General features: G+C 39.6%; 1 protein-coding gene across 3 annotated transcripts in view; it reads left to right on the top strand.

Moving 5' to 3' along the window:
* Positions 1-5748: 5748 nt before the first annotated feature.
* The window catches only part of RALGAPA1 (Ral GTPase activating protein catalytic subunit alpha 1), a 134924-nt gene continuing 118410 nt past the window's right edge, over positions 5749-22262 (top strand). For 2 of the 3 annotated variants that reach the window (XM_061367305.1, XM_061367304.1), the window contains exons 1-5: positions 5751-6080; positions 19099-19209; positions 19731-19780; positions 21195-21252; positions 21815-21858. In XM_061367305.1, coding sequence (XP_061223289.1) covers positions 5975-6080; positions 19099-19209; positions 19731-19780; positions 21195-21252; positions 21815-21858 — 369 coding nt within the window. In that variant the 5' untranslated portion in view covers positions 5751-5974. Of the gene's footprint in view, positions 6081-19098; positions 19210-19730; positions 19781-21194; positions 21253-21814; positions 21859-22262 lie in introns of all 3 variants that reach the window. The other variant, XM_061367302.1, reaches the window with a different exon arrangement.

Here is a 22262-nt window from a genome sequence, read left to right as displayed (position 1 = left end):
CAAGACCCACAGCGCACACAGGAACGGCTCCTTTCCGAGCCCCGGCACTAGCGGGCAGCTGGGGTTGCCGAAGACACACGTTCTCTTCTCCTGCCTCCTCTTCCCTCGGGGTCTCCCGCTCCCAGTGGAGCACGGCAGTGCTGGGGGAAGACAAGGAAGGTGGCCGCGCTGGCGGCGAGAGGGGCGCGGGGCCGTGTGGGCCGCCGCCGCCGCCAGGGGGCAGCGGGTGCTCCGGGAACACGCAGGGCCTGGACCTTCCCCGCCGCTGCCGCGGGAGCCGGGCTCGGGCTTGTTTAGTCTCTGGTTATTGAACAGAGCAACGGCAATGGGCCTGGGCCCGAGGTTCTTCTCTGCTTAGAAACAACTTGCGGGAACCCGGAATCTGGCCGAGTGCTGGTTCTGTACCGTTTCAACACTTACCGAGGCGGTTACCGAGGAACTGTTTTTTAAGCTGGTATTCATTTGAGCTACTGTGGCAAAAGAGTAGTGATGACTGATACTCAGCTGAGAGGGGTTAGGAGAAGGCCTGAACCAAAAGCTGGACACGTCCCCAAAGAAAACCAATGGATTTCACAAACTGTATCTGAAATTCCTCTTAAGACATTCATAGGGATTTAATAAATAGGAACTGGAAATAAAAAAAAGTCAAAACAAGTCTGAATTCAAGTGTTGCATTTTGGAGAAGCTGGATAAAAAGATTATTAAAAAACTACTGGAAAACAGTTGCAGGGGAAGGAATGGCAGAAAACCAGGAAACCCTTGGCCTGATTGTAATTTCCTATCCAAACAGTTGGAAATAGTTCTAAGAGAGCTAAAAATAAACCCCAGAAGGAAATCAAAAATCCCATGCCACAGTGGAAAGCAGCAACCAGGGTGGGGAATTGAGCCAGATTTTTTTTTAGTAATACACAATTTCACATGCTTCTGTTTGTAGATGGGGGGGGCGGGGGGGAGGAATGCATCGTAGAAATGCAGGCATCAGCTTCCTAGGACTTAATCAGGCACTTAAACCAATAATCTGAATCTAGCTATTGAATCACATCTGTGAAGCACACAGAAAAGTGGAACCTAGCACAGGCATGGTGGCTGTTAGACCAGACATCTTCAGGAAAAGCTAAGAAATAGAGCTGTAATTATACACCTACTTTGTTGACACCTACTTTGTTGAATGGAGACACTGAGTTGAAACCTGTATCGTCTCAGAATCCAAAAAGCAGTTATTAGCTTTTTGATTATCAACTTGATTGGCAGCTTTTGTTGCAGTAACTGCACAGTAACTGTATATTTCTGACAAGAAGATTTTAAAAAGGCCAAAGATACATCATGTGAGTCAATAGGATACAGGAACAGATGAAACCTTGAAGGAGAAGCATGGATGAAGGAGCTTTTACTGTGTTTGACCCAATTTAATGCTCTACATCTTAGTGAGCTTGAAATACCTTGTCATTACCAGGTTTTCTCAGTTTGAAGATGTAGTTTGTCTTGACTCATCATCACAAGTTTGATTATGGGGGCTGAGGTCTTTCAAAGAGGACATCAGCATATTAGCCAGGTCTATCAGTATGGGTTATTAATGATGAAAGAAGAATCATGAGCTAAATTTATCTGGAAGATACAACATGAGAGGTTTTAGTTAGTTCTTGTGCCTCACCTGTAGTACAGGTTAAGAAAGAAGTGGTAGTACTGGGGTGTTTGTGAATTCTGGCAAACCAAATTATGTCGCTTGAAACACTTTTTATCCAATATCACAAAAGAAATAACCTACTTGGTGCTCTTCAAAGTGAAACACTGGGAGGTGGGTCACAGGAAGGCAAAAAGACTATTTTACCTGCAGAACAAGAATGGCAGCAAGTTAAAGTAGCAGTCACGTTGTGCAAGATACTAGCCGTGTTTGAAGGCTACTGGATCATACTCCTACCTTAGCTTGTATATTATTTAGGCAAGATAATCTGGTATGTGCTGCAAATGCTGTAAAGTAAGCTTAAAAACGACTGATCTAAATCAACTCAAAGTGCTATGACTTATTTCTAAAAGACTGCTTACTCCTGAAGGTGAGATAAAGGGAGAGATAAGGGAAATAGGAAAAGGAAATAATCTGTGCAAAACTGGCTCTCCCCAAGAGGCTGTCAGACATTTAGAATTTCTGCTGGGCTTTTCTAGGAGTTCTTTTATGGGTTTATCAATATTACAAAACTATTTCATAAGTTAGGAAAGAAATAGAAAACCTCTCAGTGCTTGAGTTTGAGTACTTTAGGGGAAAAAAAAATTGTAACTGCTGCTATTTACTCACATTTCAAAGCATCTTTCATATCAGATATGAGTACTAGTGCTTACATTAGAATTCAAACATTGTGATCTGGAGGTGACTTTGCACAGCAAAGTCTAAATTCTCTGGCATCATTGGATAGGAATTGGTATTGGTTGCATCGTTTGAAAATAACTTTCTCATGTATGAGAGTTCTTCATCATGATATGCCATATATTCCTTCTCTTCTTTGAGCATAGCTGACATAGTCCTAGTGTTTTAAGAAAACAAGTTTAGGAACTGGTTGTGGGGTTGGTTTGGATTTGTGGTTTGTTGTTTGGGGTTGGTTTGGGGTTTTTTTTTGCTTGCACTCTCACTGCTACTTTTGAATCCATTGTCTAATTCAGATCTGATTTTACATAACAGCACAAGTGTTAAATATACCAAGTTTCTGCATGGTATCTGGAACAGAGAACCACTATTAATGTCCCATGGAGAGAAACGTATAACTTACCTTTTATCTTTCCAAGGGACAGCAGTCAGCTCACCAACCTGTATACACAGTTAAGACTTAACTACAGTGCAGTCTCTTGCTCATCTCAAATAGGTAGGGAAGGACTAAGCCAAAGAAGGTTTATGGTTGTAGAAGGAGGTGACTCATGGCATTCAGTGGCTAGAGTACAAATCCAGAGGAAATATGGCTTCATTAATTCTGCAAATCATGGAAAAAAATATTCAAGCTTGGGATCTCTAGTGGTTGGAAAAACTGCAGTGTTCTAACTTTGTACCAGATGTTCACACAAAGGTATTAATGGTTATACACTGCTTAACAAAAAAGCAATAAAGCAAGAATTGATTGTTCATGAGAATATAAACTCATGAACAGTTCTTTCCCTTAATTACAGAAGCTTACAGATTCCAGATCTCATCTGTGAAATATGGGGTTGTGTAAATGAAGTGGGATTTTGTCTCCAGTATCAATACATTATGCTAGAGTATTCAACTGTACAGAACCCTGGGTTTGACTATTCAAACCTTAAGTATCTAGGTTTGGGGGTCTTTCTCTCAAACTAAATACTTGCCAATTAAGTTAACTAAAAGTTCGTTATTCAGAATGGTTCCCAAACAGGAAAAGCCATATACCTAGCTGATTACAACACACCATTCTAATGCCCAGGGTGCAATTTAGAGAGGCTGCTTTCTCAAAAGCAAGACAACCAACATAGGAAGGAAATTGTGGAGGCTAGTATAGAAAAGTAGGAATAGGAGTACTTAGAGAAAAGCCTGACAGGGATCAGCTGTTGAGCTGACCAGGAAGAGATGAGAAGAAGTGGAATGCTTTTTTTAACATTCTTTCAAATGTATTATTTTCTCTTGGAGGACCTTACATGCAAATAGTTCTTTGTGGAATATAACCATGCACCTCAAAGGGATTAGTTTTAAGACGCATGCTAAGCTACCTGAAAGAAGGGAAATACTTAGTGAAATTCTGAATAATTTTAACTATTTTTTAATCATGTACCATAACGTGGTGTAAATTCTAGTAAAGCTGGAATTCCAGAAACTTGTATTTCTGGGAGTAGATGCAAAAATCCAAAACATAATCTGCCTATTTGAAATGTGAACTACTGAACCAGGCTAGAACTGAAGGATTTGTACTCTCTTCAAGAGATAAAAAAAAATAGAAACAAAACAAAATCCCTCATGATTTTTCAAGTACTTGGCAACAGCTGAATTCTTTAGAAATTTTAAATCCTAGATGAATTGTGATAAGTTGATTGATGGTATGAATGTGACGCAGTTGTCCCCGGTACTTTGAATGTCTGATGGGGCCCTGTAGAGAGAGTTAAAAGAAGGGGAAAGAAGTTCTGCAGTGCTTAATTGTCTTACACTACTCCTTTAAAAGTTCAGTTAAATTTACCTATGGCGGTCCCCTCACAGCTGGACAAAAATGTTTGAAAAGTTCTGTCTGTAAAGTGGAAACGTAAAGAACTGGGTACAGTACTCTCCACCTGGAATGCAGCAGAACCCAACCCCTCCCTAACTAATCCTGCTGTTTTCTAGCGCTGTCCTTCATGCATAAGCAAAGGCATCAGAGTCACATGCTTTGAAGTCAAGCCTTTGCAAGATCACGGCTTTCACTGTGCCCAGAACGTGCCCTTCCTGCCTAGTGTGCTCTGCATGACATGGTTCTCTGTAGAAGCCATTATTACCTTGGTTAACACTACCAGCTCCTATCATTTAATGTTTTAGTGCTGTCTTAACCTATTATTTTTAAGCTTTGTCTTGAGTTAAAGGCAGGCAGATGATGCTGGCTCCCTCACTCATTCCCTGCTGACTAAATCCTACTGCCCTTATGCTTATAACATTAACTGTTATTGGTCATGCCTTTAAATACTCAGGCTACGTTATTTATGTAACAGGCATGTAAATGTTGGCAACTCTTACAATTTTAGAACATCTCAAATAGTTAAATATTGCTAATATTAAAAACTCCAGCTGTTGTAACGACACTCTTAGCTTAGGGAATTTGGGTTTCCTCAGTGCAAAACCAAGCACCAGGGACTGTTTGAAAACATCCAAGCAAAGAGACACAGGAATTCATGTATCTTAAATGATACAACAGATGTCTGTTGAAAAGTCCAAGAATTGTCTAGTTCATAAAGTCAGTGATTGTAAACCAATGCCAGGCTTTTAGGATAAACTTTGTTTTTTTTCAGTATCACTAATTCAGCCCCTCAGCTGCAGACGTTATGTGTGACCTTGTGCATTTCCCTGGCTGTTGCTGTGGGCCTTGCTGACAAGGTCATGTCTGGGACCTGTACAGATGAGGGCTTTTGAGCCTGTTTCTCTCTTTGCCGCAGGAGCAGCATGGACATGACCATCCCATGGCACGCACAAGGCACGAGGATGCCCAGACTGTTGTCGTAGACGCAGCCTTACCTGGTAGTTCAGCCTCAATGCCAGCAGTGCATCCAAAAACATAGGCAGCAAAGCCTGGAAGAAGCAACTGTGGGCAGGGCAAGATGTTGCAGCACTCTTGAGGACCAGTGTGTAAATAGGAACTATGTGACACATCATTGCTGATTGCAAAACTGAGGACTGAGTAAAGGTTTGGAGTCACTGCTTTGGTGGACACGGTCCCACCTGGATTGTTTCCCACGGATTCGCCCCTTACTTCGCTACACTTCATTGCCTTTGTATAGCCCGGAGTAGCTGTATAATGGGAAAACTTGACATTTTACTTGTAACAACTGAGGTACAGCTCCTGCGCCAGTCGCTGCCGCCGAGCTGCGCAGACAGTACCGCAGTAAGACCCTGCGCTCCCTGCCTCTCAACCCGCTCCAGCGCCTGGCGGTGGCACCGCGGCCCCCAGTGGCGCCGGACGCCATGGGCGGGCGGAAGGCAGAGTGCCGGAGCCCCGCCCGCCGCGCCTCGGAGGAGCGCAGGGGAGCGCTGGCCGTGACGTCACGACGCGGTTGCCATAGGGACGCCTAGGGTCGCACCTGACGGCTGTCGTGAAGCAGCGAGCGGATAGCGGGGAAAGAGGAAGGGGGAGCCCAGGCTCGGCCCGGCCCCCCCGGGCCCGCGGGGAGTTGGCTACGCGCCGCGCCCCGCCGCATCTCAGTCGGAGGCAGGAGGAGGCGGTGCTGCCCCAGAGCGGGCGGATCCGGAGGCCACTGCCCGCCTCTGGAGCGCGGCGCCGGGGCCAGACCCGGGCCCGGCGGGATGTTCTCCAAGAAGCCGCACGGGGACGTGCGGAAATCCACGCAGAAGGTGCTGGACACCCGCAAGGACCCCCTCACCCGCCTCAAGCACCTGCGCGTCCTCATCGGTGAGACGGCCGGGAGGGAGGGACAGATCGAGCGGCTCAGAGGGGGCCGCGGCCTTGAGGCCGTGTGGCCGCCGACCCCGAGTCCTGCCGCAGGAAAGACCGGGGACTTGGAGGGACCGGCTCGGCGCCGGGGGGTTGAGGCTGGCTCAGGGCTTTGCTCCGGCGGGGGACCACACCCGGCGGCCGGGCATCGTGGGGCGGTGGCAGTTGTGAGGCTTCAGCTGTGTGCCGGGGGCCGCAGGAGCCGGCGGGCGGAGCGGGGGAGGCCTCTGATGCTCCCCACTGTTGTACTGAGACACGCACACTGGCACTGAAGTTGAAGGTGGAGTTCATCTGCTAGCTGTGGATGCAGTTGAAAAGCTGGCGTGCTTTCCCCGCGAATTATTCTTTTTATCTACATAAATGCTGTTAAGTCGGTACGCTTCAACAGAAGCGGCTGGTGAGCGTTAATAGTGTTTATGACTCCCTAATCAATTTCCTCTAATGCTTACAGTAACAGCTTACGTTTGTGTATGTTTTCAATGTAAGAGCTGTAACAGGTGCTCACTAGAGTAAATGTAGACAGCTTTCATACAGTTAGTCTAAGAACAGTTTTGTTTTGCCAGTTGGTCAAGGAGGGAACATACACACTTAAGTACTGCTGCGGTTCCATGTGAACAGCTGTTTAACCTGACCAGTGAATTAGAAATTGTGATTATATGGAATAATTGCCTAATGAAAAAGCAGTGTGAAAGAAACCCCTCAAAAGTTAACCATTTCCCCAATAGCTGTTAGTTGCAAATGTTTGTAAAAATCTAAGTTACTGTCATCAAGCTGTTGAAAAAAGAAGTTTGCTCTGGAGTGTCTTTTGGGCCCCTCAGTTTTGTCAGTGCATGTGTTGCTTCTATGACTTTTATCAACATCCGAGCAGAGCTTGGTCAAAAGCAAAGGCATTATGTATTTAGTACAGAGTACCGAATGGATTATTTTGGGTTCTGGCTACAGTCTGGAGGTATTTAAGTACCTTGTCCTCCAAGGCTGGATTCTTTCTTTTCAAAGGAAAATTGTTGTTGCTCCTTTTTTTCTTTTGTATTGGTGTTCGAAGTTACAGGTGTTCCTGTATGGCAGCTGCTGCTGCATGTCTTATTTTCTGCAACACAGTAATTACTTAGACTTTCGAAATGGAGAATAGTTGGGTAGCTTGCTATTCAAGGCACTTCAGTAGTGCGATGTAACTTCTTACCTCACTCAGAATGTTACCAGTCATCTTAACTAGCTGTAGTGAGCCAGTTGTGGCTTGCTTTGTTTGGATTTACATTTATTTTTAGCTATTTCAACAGATGAAACTTAAGAGGAAAAAGCATTAGAAAGAAACTAAATAACTCTCTGAATTTAGGTTTCCAAACTAAAGCATCTTGAATATTCCTAGTTTTGCTTTAGTCTGCAAGCCAGTCTGTGATTTTAATCTAATATTTTCCAAGTTTGATATTCCTCTTGCTGGTCTTTTATTTACAAGATTTTCCTTCATCTTTGTTAATACTTGGGTGCTTTCTTTAAGATGCAAGCCGTGAGCGCTGTGTCAAGCAGACCTTCTTATCTAATCTAAGGTTTCTGCTTACTGGCTGTAGGACAGAATAAATCTGCTGGGGCATGTTTTCATGTGATAGCCATTCCCTCTTCCGCCCTGCACATGCGTATATCTGGCCTGTTGTAACATAGCTCTCACATACCCTTTCTCCAAGGTTGGGAGAATACAGTGTGTGACACCATAAGTAGGGAAGGGTGCCACAGAACGATTCGGCTTGTCTGTCTTGAATGCATCTAGAAGACTTTGGCATTATGCAGATATTCTTAAATGCATGAGGTACAAAACCAAGGTCTTTGAGAGGGGGACTAGGGTATTTCTCTTAAGTATTCCTACAGTAGTTCAAGGAACGTATATAGCAGATTACTTGAAATCTGTCTTTTGTGATCGAATGGCTTCACATGCAGGCACTATCCTGCAGCTTGAGCAGCATGGTGCTGCATATCTTCGTTTCTTCAGTGACAACTCCGCCAGCATAGTAATTGTCATGTTTCCGTATGCTCAGGGGAGCCATGATAGCTATTGCAAACAGACTGAGGGGAGAAGGGAGGAAATTTCAGTTTAGCTCTGTTCATCATATTTTTGGATGAAAACCAATTTGTCTTGTTTATTGCTCTTAGGCCTGCACATTGGAGAATAAAAGACTATCCAGAAGAGAATTCTCTGCTTTCACATGCAAGCGAAGGAGAGAATTTTCTTTTCTAACTTAAAATCCTTTCAATAGGCCTGCAAGGTGTATTAGAATAGAGTTGATTTTTCTTTTTTTTTTTTTTTTTCTCTGTATTTTTAGTCTCTGGCTCAGCAATGATAAACTGAAGTGTGGCCTTGGATTCATGATTAACACTTTAGGGGAGGAAAGCGAGTACTAGTTCATTTTCTAGTTGCATCCAAAGCAGCAGTTCTCCAGTAAGCTAAAATAATGAATAGTTATGAAAACAGGTGAGTGCATGTGAATTATAGACTGCTGATTGCCTATTAACCAAACAGGAGAAATAAAAAAAAATTCATTACAGTAAAATACTGAGAGTTGCATACTGAAAGATAATGGTGCAAGTCAGGCATCATCTAAAAATATTTTAAGATAGTATAATGTGGTTTTTAGTAAAGACCAGAAAAGACTGAACAATTCCAGAGAATCTAGTATGGAGGTAAATGAAAGGACAGCACAAAGGCAAGTTACATATATTTTTGAGAAATTAGTGTACATTAGATGGAATTATTTAAATGCATTTTACAAAATAACTTAGAATGCGGTGAGTTGTATCACTTCAGGAAAAAGTATCTTGGTGGTGGTGACAACTCAGTTTAAATTTAGTAAAAAAGGCAAATTAATCTGCATAAGAAATATAGAAAATTTTGTGGTCTTTGTAAAACGGTGCTGTACCATTACACCAAACACCATTGCCATTTTAGTAGCCTTATTGCTGTAGTCAGTGTCTGGAGGATTTGGAGATGAGAATGACTCGAATGAAAGAATAGCTTTAATGTGAAAAGGCATCGTTAGCTTTGGAATCCCTTTCTGTAGGGCAGATAGGGAAAAATATGTAAACATATATGAAAAAGACTAGGAAAAAATTTGCTAAGGCCCATCAAATTTAAAGTTACAGTAAAAGACTCTTGGCTTGGGAAGCTCCTGAGTGCTAGACAATGAGTTGTAGATATAGCAGGAGAAATGTATTTGTCATTGTTTTGTTTGTTTGTTTGTTGGGTTTGGATTGGTTTTGTTTGCTTGTTTAGGGTTGTTTTTTTGTTGTTTTTTTTTTTTTCTTTTTGGTGAAACTCTTGTAGATAACTGTTCTTTGCCGCTTCATTTTGTCCCATCTGTGGTTGGTTCTCTGCTCTGCTTCAGTATGGTTTTATTCAGTCTTTTTCATAATTCAGGAACAAAGGAAAGTTCAGTGAAATTCAGGTGACTAATTCATTAATTGACTAAATTATTTGTTAATGTAAATATAATACATGACCAATTTATGCATGTCACAGGCACAAGTTTGTTTTAATAGAGGCTAAAGCCTTTAAGAAACCTCAAATTAGTAATAAATATTATTATTGCTAAGAAATTGTAAGAAAAATGGAAAAGAGATTGATGTCTCATATCCTGGGACATAGCACTCTGTGGGTGAAAGTAATCTCTTTTTCATTGTTTTCCTGGTGCAATATTTGCCTTGAAACAGCTGGAACTATCTACTTTAAGAGATTTGGTACTTCTGAGGAATATTAGGAAAAAATTCTTCACTAGGATGGTGGTAGGGCACTGGCACACATTGCCCAGAGAAGTTGCAGATGCCCCACAGCCCTGGCGGTGTTCAAGGCCAGGTTGGGCAGGGCTTTGAGCAACCAGTTCTACTGAGAGACATCCCTACCCATGGCAGTGGGGCTGGAACGAGATGGTCATTAAGGTCCCTTCCAACCCAAACCATTCTGTGATGATTAGTTTCTTCCCATAGGGAAGAGTTTATACCACCAGACAGCATCACCCCCCTATTCTCCCCTCCCTCACTATCCCCCCCATTGCCCTTCCCCCCACACCCCTGTTCTTAGATCTGGGAAGTCTCATCCAGTTCCCTAATGCTTAGTCAGTATGTGATTTATTTTTTTTTTTTTTTAATCAGAATGTTCTTCTGTCTTTTTTTTTCTATATGCTGGAAAGGCTGTAACATTTTTGTTTAAGGTGAGCTGCTGCAGTGGTTACAGCACGTTAACCTTGAGCAGCAACGCTAAATGGGATTCCCTTGCTGTCTGTATGGCAGTGGCACAGCGTCAGAAGTAAGGCCCTTGTGCTATAAGGAAGGCTGCCAGCTGCAGTTAGTGCAGGTGTGATCACTGGGACTTTTCTAGCAGATGGAAGTGGCGGCACACAGTGCACTTTATGGAATCTGGTATTGCCTGTTGAAAAGAAGCCTGGCATTTTCCAGAAGAATATATGTTTTAGTAATTCCTAGTGAATTAGCAGCTAATTGCAATTTTTGGGATCCTTAAGAGTAAATAACATGGAAATAATATTCCATTGTTCTTATAATCAGTGTTGCATTGTTTAATCAGACTTCAACTTCAAACTAAAATTCTATGGTTTTAAAATGGTAGCTTACAAAAGTTTGTTCTAGTAATCCTTCAGGCATCAAATCATGCTGGATTTGTCCTTGTGTTAAAGGAGTTGCTTTGAGAACTCTGTAAATAAGGCAGCTAGATATGTGACCCTTTTGTAATCTTGTACATTAATAATATTGACTTCTTGTTTTGTTCTAGGTTTGATATCAAATATGTTGCTGCTACCTGTTGAATCTGTAGTTTCAGTCAGAATTTGTAAATATATGTATTAAAAAAGCTGAACTCAAATATTTAATAACTGTGTAATCTTGCTGTGTGCAAGCAATTCAAATGAGTATACTTGGTTTAAGATTTACTTTAAGGGCTGAATTCTTAAGATTTTTTTTTTCTTTCCTTCATTTTGTTGCAAAGTAGGAGTTACAGGCTTGTAATCTGTTAATGCAGAGTAAAGGAAAAAAGAATATATTAGTTTTCATAAACTTTTATTATTTATCTTAAAAATACACCACTTTTATCTCTGGAACCATGGAGAGAATGCTTGTAAAATGTAATGCTAAGAGGACAGAGTATTCGAAGTGTGGGATTTATTTTAATTATTGTTTTGTTGTTCTTGGTGGGTGGTTAGTGTTTGACGGATCCTGTGAGCAGACTCTGAAAGGGAAGATCAAGCTATTCTGAACATAATGAAATAGGCTGCATTGGACATCCATTCTTATATATTGTTTAGTATTAAACAAGGTACTTAAACAGAGATTGCATTTGTCTAAAGGGGTTTTAATTTAAGAAATCTGTTTCACTGGCAGTCAGCCCTAATGCTTCAGCTGGATGGCATTCATTGGTGTTTCACATTATCAACATCACTGTCTTGGTTTCAGCTTGTAAGTTATTTTTTTCTCCTTCCTAATAGCTGGTGCAGTGTTTGGCTTCAGTCTGAGAACAGTGCTGGTAACACCCCAGTGTTTTAGTTACTGTTGAGCAGCACTTACTCTGATCAGGGACCTTTTACTCTCTCACGCTCTGCGAGTGAGGAGAGGAATAAGCAGCCAGGAGGAAGCAGAAACAGGACCCCTGACCCAAACTAGCAAAAGTGGTATTCCATACCACAGCACGTCATAGCAGTATATAAACTGGGGCGAATTGTCTGGGAGGGACTGATTGCTGCTTGGGTTGGGCTAGGTATTGGTTGGGAGGTGGTGAGCAACTGTATTGTGCATCACTCGTGTTTATTGTTTCTTTCCCATTCCTTTTTTATTTTTATATGTTCTCCCCTTGTTATTTTCCTTATTGTTATTATTATTAGTTTTATATTATACTTTGATTACTGGACTATTCTTATCTCAGCCTATGGGGTTTACATTCTTTCAGCTTTCCTCCCCATCCCACCTGGGGTGGGGGGTAAAAGAGGGAGTGAGCAAGTGTCTGCATGGTTCTGAGTTACCAGCTGGGCTTAAACCACAGTAGCCATTCATTATAATACTGCTTATATATTATAATAAATGAAAAATATGTTATGGTCATGAAAGTGAGAGGAGAATGAAAACCTATAGCAAAGCTAGTTGCCTGGAATTTTCTTTGGAGGTAACCATTCTAGAAGTTTCTGTGGATGTGTAAAGCTGTATTATTTTTGTCAAAACTTGTACATTTTTTTACTTTTTTCTTTTCTTTTCCTGGTAATTCTAATGGCAGAGGAAATGTCACTGCTGTAACTCATGGATTTGGCCATGGGTTGTATGCGGTTTAAAAAATTATACTTTATCTTCTGTTTCAACTTTACCCCGAATGCATTCTGGTCCATTTTAGCCAGGAGCACAGGGGAAAAATTTATTTACTTTTTTTTTTTTTTTTTTGCTGAAGTTACACTCAACTTGCAGAGAACAGCAGCGGCCAGTGCAGCTGGCTTGCCAGGGTAAGGGCTGGAGTTGGATCAAAGTTCCAGGCTCTGAGCGCTTGGGTGTGAAGGAAGGGGGTTTAGCTGATGGCAGTCCGGATGAAAATAAGTACGTTACTAGAGAACTGTTTCAACTTGCTTAGAAAAAAAGCTTGAGTTCTAGAACATGGGTGAACTGTTATGGAAGTGTTTCTTACACATTTAGTAGCATAGACTGGACTTTGCAAGCAACCTAAAAGAATTAGTTTGGAGAGATGTTAGTTGCGTCTGCTCATTCCTATAGAGTGCTGGTAATCTGTAACAGATTCTGTGTAGGTGATGTTCACTGGTGCTATAAACCTGCTTATTTGCTCGGAATTTCTCTTCTCTCCTTTGCATGTTTGTATCTAAAAGATGGTGGTGATTGGGAGTTCAGACTTGTCTGATGCAAAATAGAAGTCCATTAAAGATGTCTTGAAGTGTGTTTCCTTTTCAGTACCAAAACCCTCAAGAATATTTCCTTTGACGAAACTACCTTTTTAAAAAGGAAAAATTGTTTTTGCTAAATAGCTGTTAATGATCTGGAACAGTAAGAGCTAAAGTGAAGCCCTTGTTTAATAGATTTGCATTTGTAGCTTACCATTAAAGTGTTGTGGTTTGTTATCATTGGGTTTTTATCACTTTGACAGTCTGTTAACTATGATAAAGCCACCAGTTAGTTACAGAGTTTTTCCACATAACTTTCTAAATGACATGCTGTCTGCATGTAACTGAACCTCTCTGTGCTGTTTTGTTGCAAAGCAGCCATGTTTTTTTTTGTTGTTGGGTTGGGTTGTTGGATTTTTTTTGTTGTTGTTGTTGTTTCAGCTTGGAGAATTAAGAACTAGTAAGTTCTGTTGACCATTTTGATTGTGTTAGCTGAAACTGAGTACACTTAGAAACTTCTTGCTTTCTAATGGCACCAGTTTGTTATGAGAATTGATGTTGAGCACTTCAGTCTGTAGTGGGCCCCTGCTTTACAGAAATAGACCTAGAAGTCTGGCCATCTTCCAGGCCATTGTTTGCTGCAGTTGTCAGTGGTATTTTATTTTTGGGAAAGGATGAGGGAAAGTGACATAAAAGCCAGTAAGTCTCCAACGAGACAGGATAATGTTTTTTTTGTTGTTGGTGGTGTTTTGTTTTGTTTGTTTGTTTTATTTGTTTGGGTTTTTTTTAAATACTATGTGCTGTTAAAATTTTATGTATAAGCATGCTATTAAATTCTGAAATTCTTAAAATCATTTGTAAAATTAACTACAACTTTATTTGTAATGATGTTGACTATTTTGTTGAATGCTGTGGTAAATTTCTGTGATGCTTCACATGAACCTGTGAATGCTAATGCTCTCCAGAAAAGTTAATAGATACCTAAGATTGTGGGGGAGTGGTTTTGTTTGTTTTGCTTTTTCTCTTAATTTCAGAATTTTGATTGTTTACCTTTAAAGTTCTGTCCTCTGCAGAAAGTACAAGTACCTGCTTTATAATATTTTCATTTCGTACAGCAAGTAATCATCTAAATAGCATAGATGCATTTCCCTTTCTAACTCAACTCATTATAAATATGTAACAGGTGTTGTGGATTAGTTTATAATAATTTGTAAGGTAATATGTAGGAAAAAAACCAGGGAAGACTAACTGTATATAAGTTACAGTTGTAACTTACAAGTTGAGATCCTCTTCCTACAAAGGTTTGGGGTGTTGAATGTGTAAAGTTGTAAGATTTACAGAATCTGGGTCAGGTGATCCCTTATGGGTAATGATCTGTGTGGCTTTTTCTGGTTCATGTTTTACATCTGACAGTTTTTTAAGCTCTCAGAGGTGGTGCTCTTTCATGGTTATTCTAGCTATGATGTGGTATGTAAATAGTATCCTCCTTTCTAATGTGTACAGTGGTTGCATGCTTGTGGAAATGCTATTGTCAATGCTTATTATTCCTGCTTAAAAACTGATATGCTGCTAATTGAACCACAATAAAAGCATTGGAGCTTGGGTTTACTGTCACCAGAGTTTTGTGGCAGAAAAATATTCTGTAAAAAAAATTTGGCCTAGAATCTTCCCTTCCTAAAATGAGTATTGTGGGCACTTAAGTTTTTAATTGCTTTCTGAGACACTTGAGAAGAATGGAACCTTTTAGAAAGTTTTGAACAATTAACCTTCAAAGAGTTCCTAAGAAGAGTTGGCCACTTGAAAATGTGGGAAAGCAAGTTCCTAAAAGTGCAGTCATGTGAAAGCACAGAAGTTGGTAAAGAGGTAGAGGGCTTTTTTTTATTTGATTGCTGGTTTTATTTTTTCTTTAGTCCTTCTTTGCTGCAGTTCCAGTCTGTAAGGTGGTGAATAGTGGAATTTATGAATTTCAGTGGTTTAATGGAAATACGAATTCCAGTTGATACTTGAATGCTCTTGAAATTAAGGTCATACAAATAGCTTAGATAAGTAGTCTTCCATTTTTAGTTCGGTTGTGTATTTTGTTCATCAGAATAGAACAGAAATCCATAAGATGAATGTGACTGCTAAAACTTGAACCAAAAAAGGTAATTTACCTTCTTAATGCTGAACATAGGAAAAAACGGAAGCTACTTTTAGGAAAGTTTTATGGTAGCAAGAAAAGGACAGAGAGCTGTACAGTGTTTTTGTGTGCTTAAATGTAACTTTCTCCTTGGAAAAAAGAAGTCAAAAGACACAACTGAATACACAGAGTTAATGCAGAGATCAGATTTTTAACTCAAATATTGGTACAAAAGTTATTAAGGAAAAATCAGCAAAGATCCATGTTTCTTGCTTTTGTGAAGCATAAAGAGAACTGCATTTTCTTGGCAAACAGGTTCCATAAATGATGCTGGGAATCATAGAATCATAGAATGATTTGGGTTGGAAAGACCTTAGTCCATATAGTTCCACCCCCCTGCCATGGACAGGAACACCTCAAACTAGACCTGGTCTTGACAGAGGACATAAAAAATACGAATTTTGATGTGCTGGAACTGTGCTTTGTATAGTAGAAGCCTTATTTTTTCATTGTTGGAATACAGTGATGTCCCATTTTTCTCTCTCCCATTCTGAGAAACCTTTCTAACTATTTTATATGATTCCTGATCTGTTTTGAAATCCTTTCTTCCTCCCATTCTGGGCATAAGTACGAAGAACAGGAGGGATACATTAGTTTGTGTTTGTTGCGTGAATCTGTGTTAGAATACAAAGTTATTTTGTTTAAAATTAAAAAAAAAAAAAAAGCACTCTGAGGGGGGAAAGCCTGTTTCTGTGTAATCCCACTTCATGTAAAAGCAAGGATATGTCTCTGTTCTTAAGAGGGCACTAAAGATTAAGTAGCTAAAACAGACAAGCAACTTCCTGTAAATTCCCAGTTCAAGGTTGTTTGAAAAGGACATGCGTATGCTCCTTGCACTGGAAATGATTTTTACCTCTGTGTGCAGTGTTCATGATACTTTGGGAGGGCACAGAGAAGAGGCAATGACTTAATGTTAGAGAAAATGGTTTAAGATGAGAGAATTTAAGATCTGTATCTTAACTAATCGTGAGGACAAAGCTGAACTGAGTGTTTTAAGAGACAGTTTTCATTGGGGGGAAAAAAAATTGGATCTTTCATTAATGAAGAAAGCTGTTACAGCAGCATATAGCTGGAAGTTTTAACATTAATCAGTGAGAGCAGTAGATTCTTCATGCATGTGTTAGTCCTGTGGTTTGTATTCAGCATAGCAGTAGCTGTGAAATGGAGTCATGTGTGCAGGTGGCCAGAGTAGCTTATTGCCAGATCAAACTATTCTAAGGTCTACCTTGTTATTTCTGTGCTGTATCTGCTTTTCCTTTTTTCCACCTTCTTGCCATAATGCTTGGTGCAGGGTATATACCTAATGGGTTCTGAGTTTCTTGACCAACACAGGGTTCCATATTTCTGGACCTGAATCACTGTAGGTGTCCTTCAATCATGAGCAGATGCTACTTTCTGCTGTAGGTGGCAAACATACCGGATGTGGCAAACCTACCGAAGTGTGGTTTTCCTCCCTCAGAAGGAAAGCTGTTTTTCAGTATTAATAGAAATAGTTTGTGTGGGATTTCTTGTTTGTTGAGGTTTTTTTTTTGTTTGGTTGTTTTTTGGTTCTTGGAGTTTTAAAGTGTTATTTTCAGATAATGACAGGACAAAATTCCCATTAAAATGTAATTTTTTATTTTCTTTCATCTGAAGAGATAGGATTTATTGCACAAATTCAGTTGTCATTAAGTGTTTGGTTTGAATTCCAAAAACTTGTTTTTGATTATTGTGCCAGGTGTTATCTTAAAAAGAAATCAGGGTGAAATGCATTTGATAGAAAAGTTGCAAGGTCAAGGAATTTTTACTGTCATTCTTCTCATCCAAGCTATAGCTGTCTTCTGAAGTTAAAGTATGCTTTTAGTGTTAATTGGGTGTTGATGGTAATAGTACAGGCCTAGCAATGCTCCTTTGAGTCTTTCCTGAGGTGAGAAAGGCAGAACGCTTTACCACACAGCCAGTTTTATGTATGCAAGAGTCACACAGTAATTATGTGGTAAAATCCGAATCACTGTTCAGCTGGTTATGTAGACAAGCCTTCAGTTTGTCATCCGAAGAACCTAAGAATAGTGTCTCCAAAAATTACTGTTGTGTGAAGATTGAGTCTTCAAAGAGTGCATTTGGTTTGGATTTTTTGTTTGTTTCAGAGTTGACCTATGTCTGGGAATAGAATGAGGGCCTGTTCCAGGAAACAAAACATTTGATGTGCCTGCAAAAATGAAGTATTCCTGTGTGTTGAAGGGTAGAGGTTCTGTTTAACTGCTTCCTATCCCTGTAGTATTTGGGACTAGTGTTTTCTGCTCCTTTGCATCCAACGAACCATTCCACTGCTTTCCATGTGCAATTCCAATAAAGCAGACAAGTATATGGACTAAAGGATTATCTTCTGCCACCCTTCTTTCTTCCTGAAGTCTCTATCATTGCTTTCTTTATCCTTTTAATTCTTCAATCTCAAAGCCTTCCGATTTGCTTCCTGCTGTATTTTCTTGTCTGTAGTCTAGAACTCACTTAGGGTTTTGCCCATGAGTGCCAATGTTTATAATGCTTGTGCCTATGTTCTACTCATTGCTCTTTCTTGTGCGCTTGTCCTGACCACCTAAAAGTAATGGTCCAGTTTGCATGAAGTGGCATTGTTTTTTGTTGTCCTTGCTTCAGTATTTCCCTGTAAACTTGAGCAGTTCAGCTGCTCATCTGTTACTGCTGTAGCAATTTCTGCAAACCCTCCAGTTTTGCAGTCCTGTAGATGGTCACACATACACCACTCTGGACCACAAAGTTTATTGCTAGCTAAGCTGCCTTACTTTAAGAGTTGATCTTAGCTGTTAATGCTGTACTTACTGTCTTACTCAAGAGCACTCTAGCTTCACTACACTAGTTACGCAAGACATTAGCAGAATGCTGTGATACTGTGAAAATTTAACATGTATTGGAAACTTTTATAGCAAGATTTGTGGTGAAATGGAATTGAAAGTCTTCTGGAGCTACACAATAAAATGGAAATGAAAATATGTCATATTTTGCTTTATAAGTGTACCAGTTGTATGTCCAGGCATGTGAGATGATGAAGATTGGTGTAATTCTCAAAACTGTTTCCCTAGCCTTATACCTAGTCAAATAACAGGACAGCAGGGAGCATCTTTTAGTTCAGTGTACTGAGTTCAGGTGTACTAAGGCCTGAAATAATTGTTTAAAGTGATTAATTTAAAATTGATGAGTTGTTTATGTATTTCTTGAACTAAGAATTTGCACAAAACATCTAGGGGGTTGTGGGAAGAGAGCCTGGAAACCTTCCTGGGCTGTGCAAGAAAGCACATCTCTCTACACTCATGATGATGTTTCCACCTCAGGGTGTCCCCTGAGGTCCCAGCCTCTGATCTCCTGAGACAGACAATCAAAGGAGTGCTGGCAGCTGGGCCAGAGGGGAAATGAAAGTGCTTTTTGGAGCTTGGAGGGAGTAAGGAGGCAGTAGTGGGAGTCCAGTGCTGCTGTTTGCTTCCTCCCAACGTCTTTCTCTACAGAGTAGATATGGTCCTTACTTACCATCCTTTTCCCACTTTCTGAAGTAAACTTTGTTGTGTCTAGTAATTACAATTGAGAGTAGTGATGGTCTTTCTGTTGAAGAGTTTGGGCAGCATCATTAGCTTTATTTCTATTAAATTAACAGTTATCATCCATCTGTAGAGTGCTAGTTCTGATGGAGTCCTGGTTCATGACTGGGTTTTGCAAAGAATGACTGTGCAAGAAGATGCTGCTTTCTGTTTTAAAAGTCACTAGGCACTTACGTTATATCATCTTGAATTTCATTAGCTTCAGTTTAAAAAAATGAAAACTTTAAGAACTTCTTTACCAATAATATTAAAAAAAAAATCTTCAGTTCTTCCTGCAAGATAATGCTATGCAGTGGCTGACTGAATACTTGAAAGAAATAAAAACAACCTTATGTTCTGTTTTTCAGAGAATGCAGAATCGATTGATCTCAAACAGTTTTTCGACCTACATTTCTCACATATATATTATGTATTCTTTGAAAACTTTGTGACTATTGAAGTTGGTCTTAAACAAAAAGGTAAGTATTTCAAGTAGAACATTTTTTTGTCTTGATGCTTGTGTTTTTTGTTATGAAGCAAAGCAGGATGTTATAAATAAATCTCTATGTGTCCATGGTCACAAATGGCAACATTAGCTGTGCACAAATACGTGTTAGCACCAACTCTGCAAATAAAGGCAAGAGAATTTGAGGTTGGTACTGTGGAGGTGAGCAGAGTGTGTTGATTTTCTGATGGCTGGTTTTTCCTTTTTACAAAGTAAAGATTCTTAAGGTGTTACACTTAAGTTCTGCAGAAGTTGTTTCATAAGATGTTGTGTAACATAATCTCTAGCAGCTGTTGATGCCATAGTGGAAAATGGTACAAACTGTAAGTGTTATAAACCATAACTATGAAATTTTTTTTATTTGCAGAAGGAATGCAAGGAATGCAAAATGGTGGTTGTAGAAATGCATGTTTTTGTTTTACATATCTAAAGATCTTTTCTCTTCATGTTTTGGTAATTAAATTCTATTGTTATTGATTTTTTCATTGCATCTAGGTCACAAGTCTCAAAGAGAAGAATTAGATTCTATTCTTTTTATTTTTGAGGTAAGATGACTTGATTCTTCCTGTATGAGGTTTTTTGCTTTGAATGAAGTCCTATTAAATAGTAACAATACACCTGTCCTACAGTTGCTTGAAATACACTCTACATTTAACTGCATTCCTTTTTCCTTTTGCTTTGAATTGAATGTATATGCTTTGTGTGAGAAGAAAAAGAATTTGACTTTCAGTTTTGCAGGAAGATGTCTTAACTGGAAAAAAATGTTTCCTGCATCTGCACATAGCGCATTCCTTTTTGGTGGTGGTGTTTCCCATGTATTATATACTTTGAAATTCTCACAAAGGTGATCCCTGATTAGTCGTGACCTTTTGAATGCATGTTATCACTGGTTTTTCTCATTTTACTGCTGCAGAATTAGTTTTATAGATCCCTTTTATTTTAAGAAGATTTATTATTTTTAAATAGCATTTCACAATAACCTTACCAAAAGCATATCTTAATTAAGAGTAATCAGAAACTAATGATATTGAAACATTTCTGAGCAGAGACTATAGTTTAAAAATAGCTTAGAATGTAAAATTTTTCTTTCCTTTTGATGGAAGCTTCTAGTTATAGAACAGGGATTGTGATTTTTAAAGAATATGTAAAATTGAAAGCTGATGAATGCTTAGCACATGATTGAATACAAAGTCCTTTTTGAATTTGTACTCTAAATCTGAAGAGAGCTAGTTTATTTGTTCACTAGTTCCTATCTAAAGGGAAATTAGATGCCCTGTGGTTTGGAAGCAGTTGCACAGGTTGTTGGAGGACCACAGTCAGAAACTCATTTGGGAAATCAGGTTATTTGCAGATTGTTAATTCCTTTAGCATAAACATTGAAGTGCTATGTAATAAATTTTTAACTGCTTCTGTCACTGACAGAGCTCTGTTTCTTACCCTCTGAAGATGATCATCATCCAGTCTAACTGGAGAGGTGTTAGATCTTTATAGCCCCATGTCAGTTCTTCCTTGTTTTGCTGTAGCTCATTGCCCCTCTGTTGAAAAGGCTGAAGCAAATGTTTGTGTGTGCTAGAGGCAAGTTAACAGCTGAGCATGCTAGCTTAAGCCTTTATAAAGACAGGATAATCTAATACAACCTGTTGTGAACCAGAGCAGCTGAGGCAGATACTCATTCCATTCCCTTTACTACAAGCAGCAGTATCCATCAGAAAGGCAGTGGGACCAGATAAAACTGCAGTAACATCGTAAGTCTTCAATGCAAGACTTGCCAGACAGTTCTTTGGACTTCTTAGCTTTAGGAAAGGGTTATCTTGAAAGGGCAGTAATGCTTCCTAGGAAAGAACGGTGGAAATCTTCTATGTTAACCACAGCTTCTGATCTGTGGCCTTTGTGAGAGTGCTCTTTGGTCTTCTGAGAATGACATCTGCAACATAGATCCTTGGGTTCTGTTTTTCGTAGAAAATTTTGCAACTTCTTCCAGAAAGGATTCATCAGAGATGGCAATTCCATAGTATTGGTAAGTTTATTTCCCTTTCCCTCCACCCCCCCCCCCCCCCTTCTTTCTCCTTCTCATTCTTTTTCCTCCTCTCTTTAAAAAAAATCTTATTTTTTCTGTAGTAGTTAGTACTACTCATGTTCTTTACTTTTCAAGTGATAGAACAAGGATTATGGTCTTAACTCTTGCAAGCTAGGAGAAGGGGGGAAAAAACCCAAACAAAACCAATTATTTTCTTCTACTAATAAATTGCAAAATTGGCATGAGGTTTGTATTTGTAAATGGGGAGTGCTGATGAGATGTATATTAATAATTGAGGATTGTTTACTTATAATGTACACATCCCCAAAAGTTCATAAAGATGTTATGGGTTATGAGGAGGCTATGAAAGGTGATCTTTTTTTTTCCTTCTGGCATTGAGAGAGTTGCCTGAGGATATCGAGTTCACCAAGATTAAATTGGAGATTGCCAAGGACTTGTTTAAAAGTTACTATCAAGTCTGACCGAGAACTCTAACATCCTAATAAACAAAAAATACCAAACAAACAAATACATGTATTATTTTTCTTCCCCTTCTTTTTAGGGTTGATTTTAAAGAAGCTTCTTCACACTGGAAATTCATTAAAGGTATTGGAAAATGTTATGTACTATTTTTGTGAAAAAATACCTGCAAATAAAAATAAGGGTGAATTTTTATAGTAAAAGCAAAGGAATGAGAACCAGATAATGACTTGTGTGTCATGAAAGAATGACTTCAGATCATTAGTAGGACTACTCACAGTAGTAATGTGTTTTACATAGAGTAGCTAAGTTAGGAATGTGTGCAAATGGTTTGAAGGATGTTGTGTTAAAACAGAAGTAAGCCTTAGCCGTTCATTATTGGGGCAGGGAAACTGATCTTGGGGCTCAGGCTGTCTTGGCAGTGGAGGATTATCTACGCCAGAGAGACCTGTTGGTGGGTAGTGTAATAACGGTTGACTGTGATACAAAAGCCACCCAAGTGTAACGTAAAGATTCATAGAATAGTTAAG

The sequence above is a fragment of the Neopsephotus bourkii genome, unplaced genomic scaffold (genome assembly GCF_033783945.1).
Source record: "Neopsephotus bourkii isolate Nb327-2 ecotype Australia unplaced genomic scaffold, CSIRO-AGI_Nbou_v1 NB_1376, whole genome shotgun sequence".
NCBI lineage: Eukaryota > Metazoa > Chordata > Aves > Psittaciformes > Psittacidae > Neopsephotus > Neopsephotus bourkii.
This window is presented reverse-complemented; position numbering and strand designations above follow the sequence as displayed.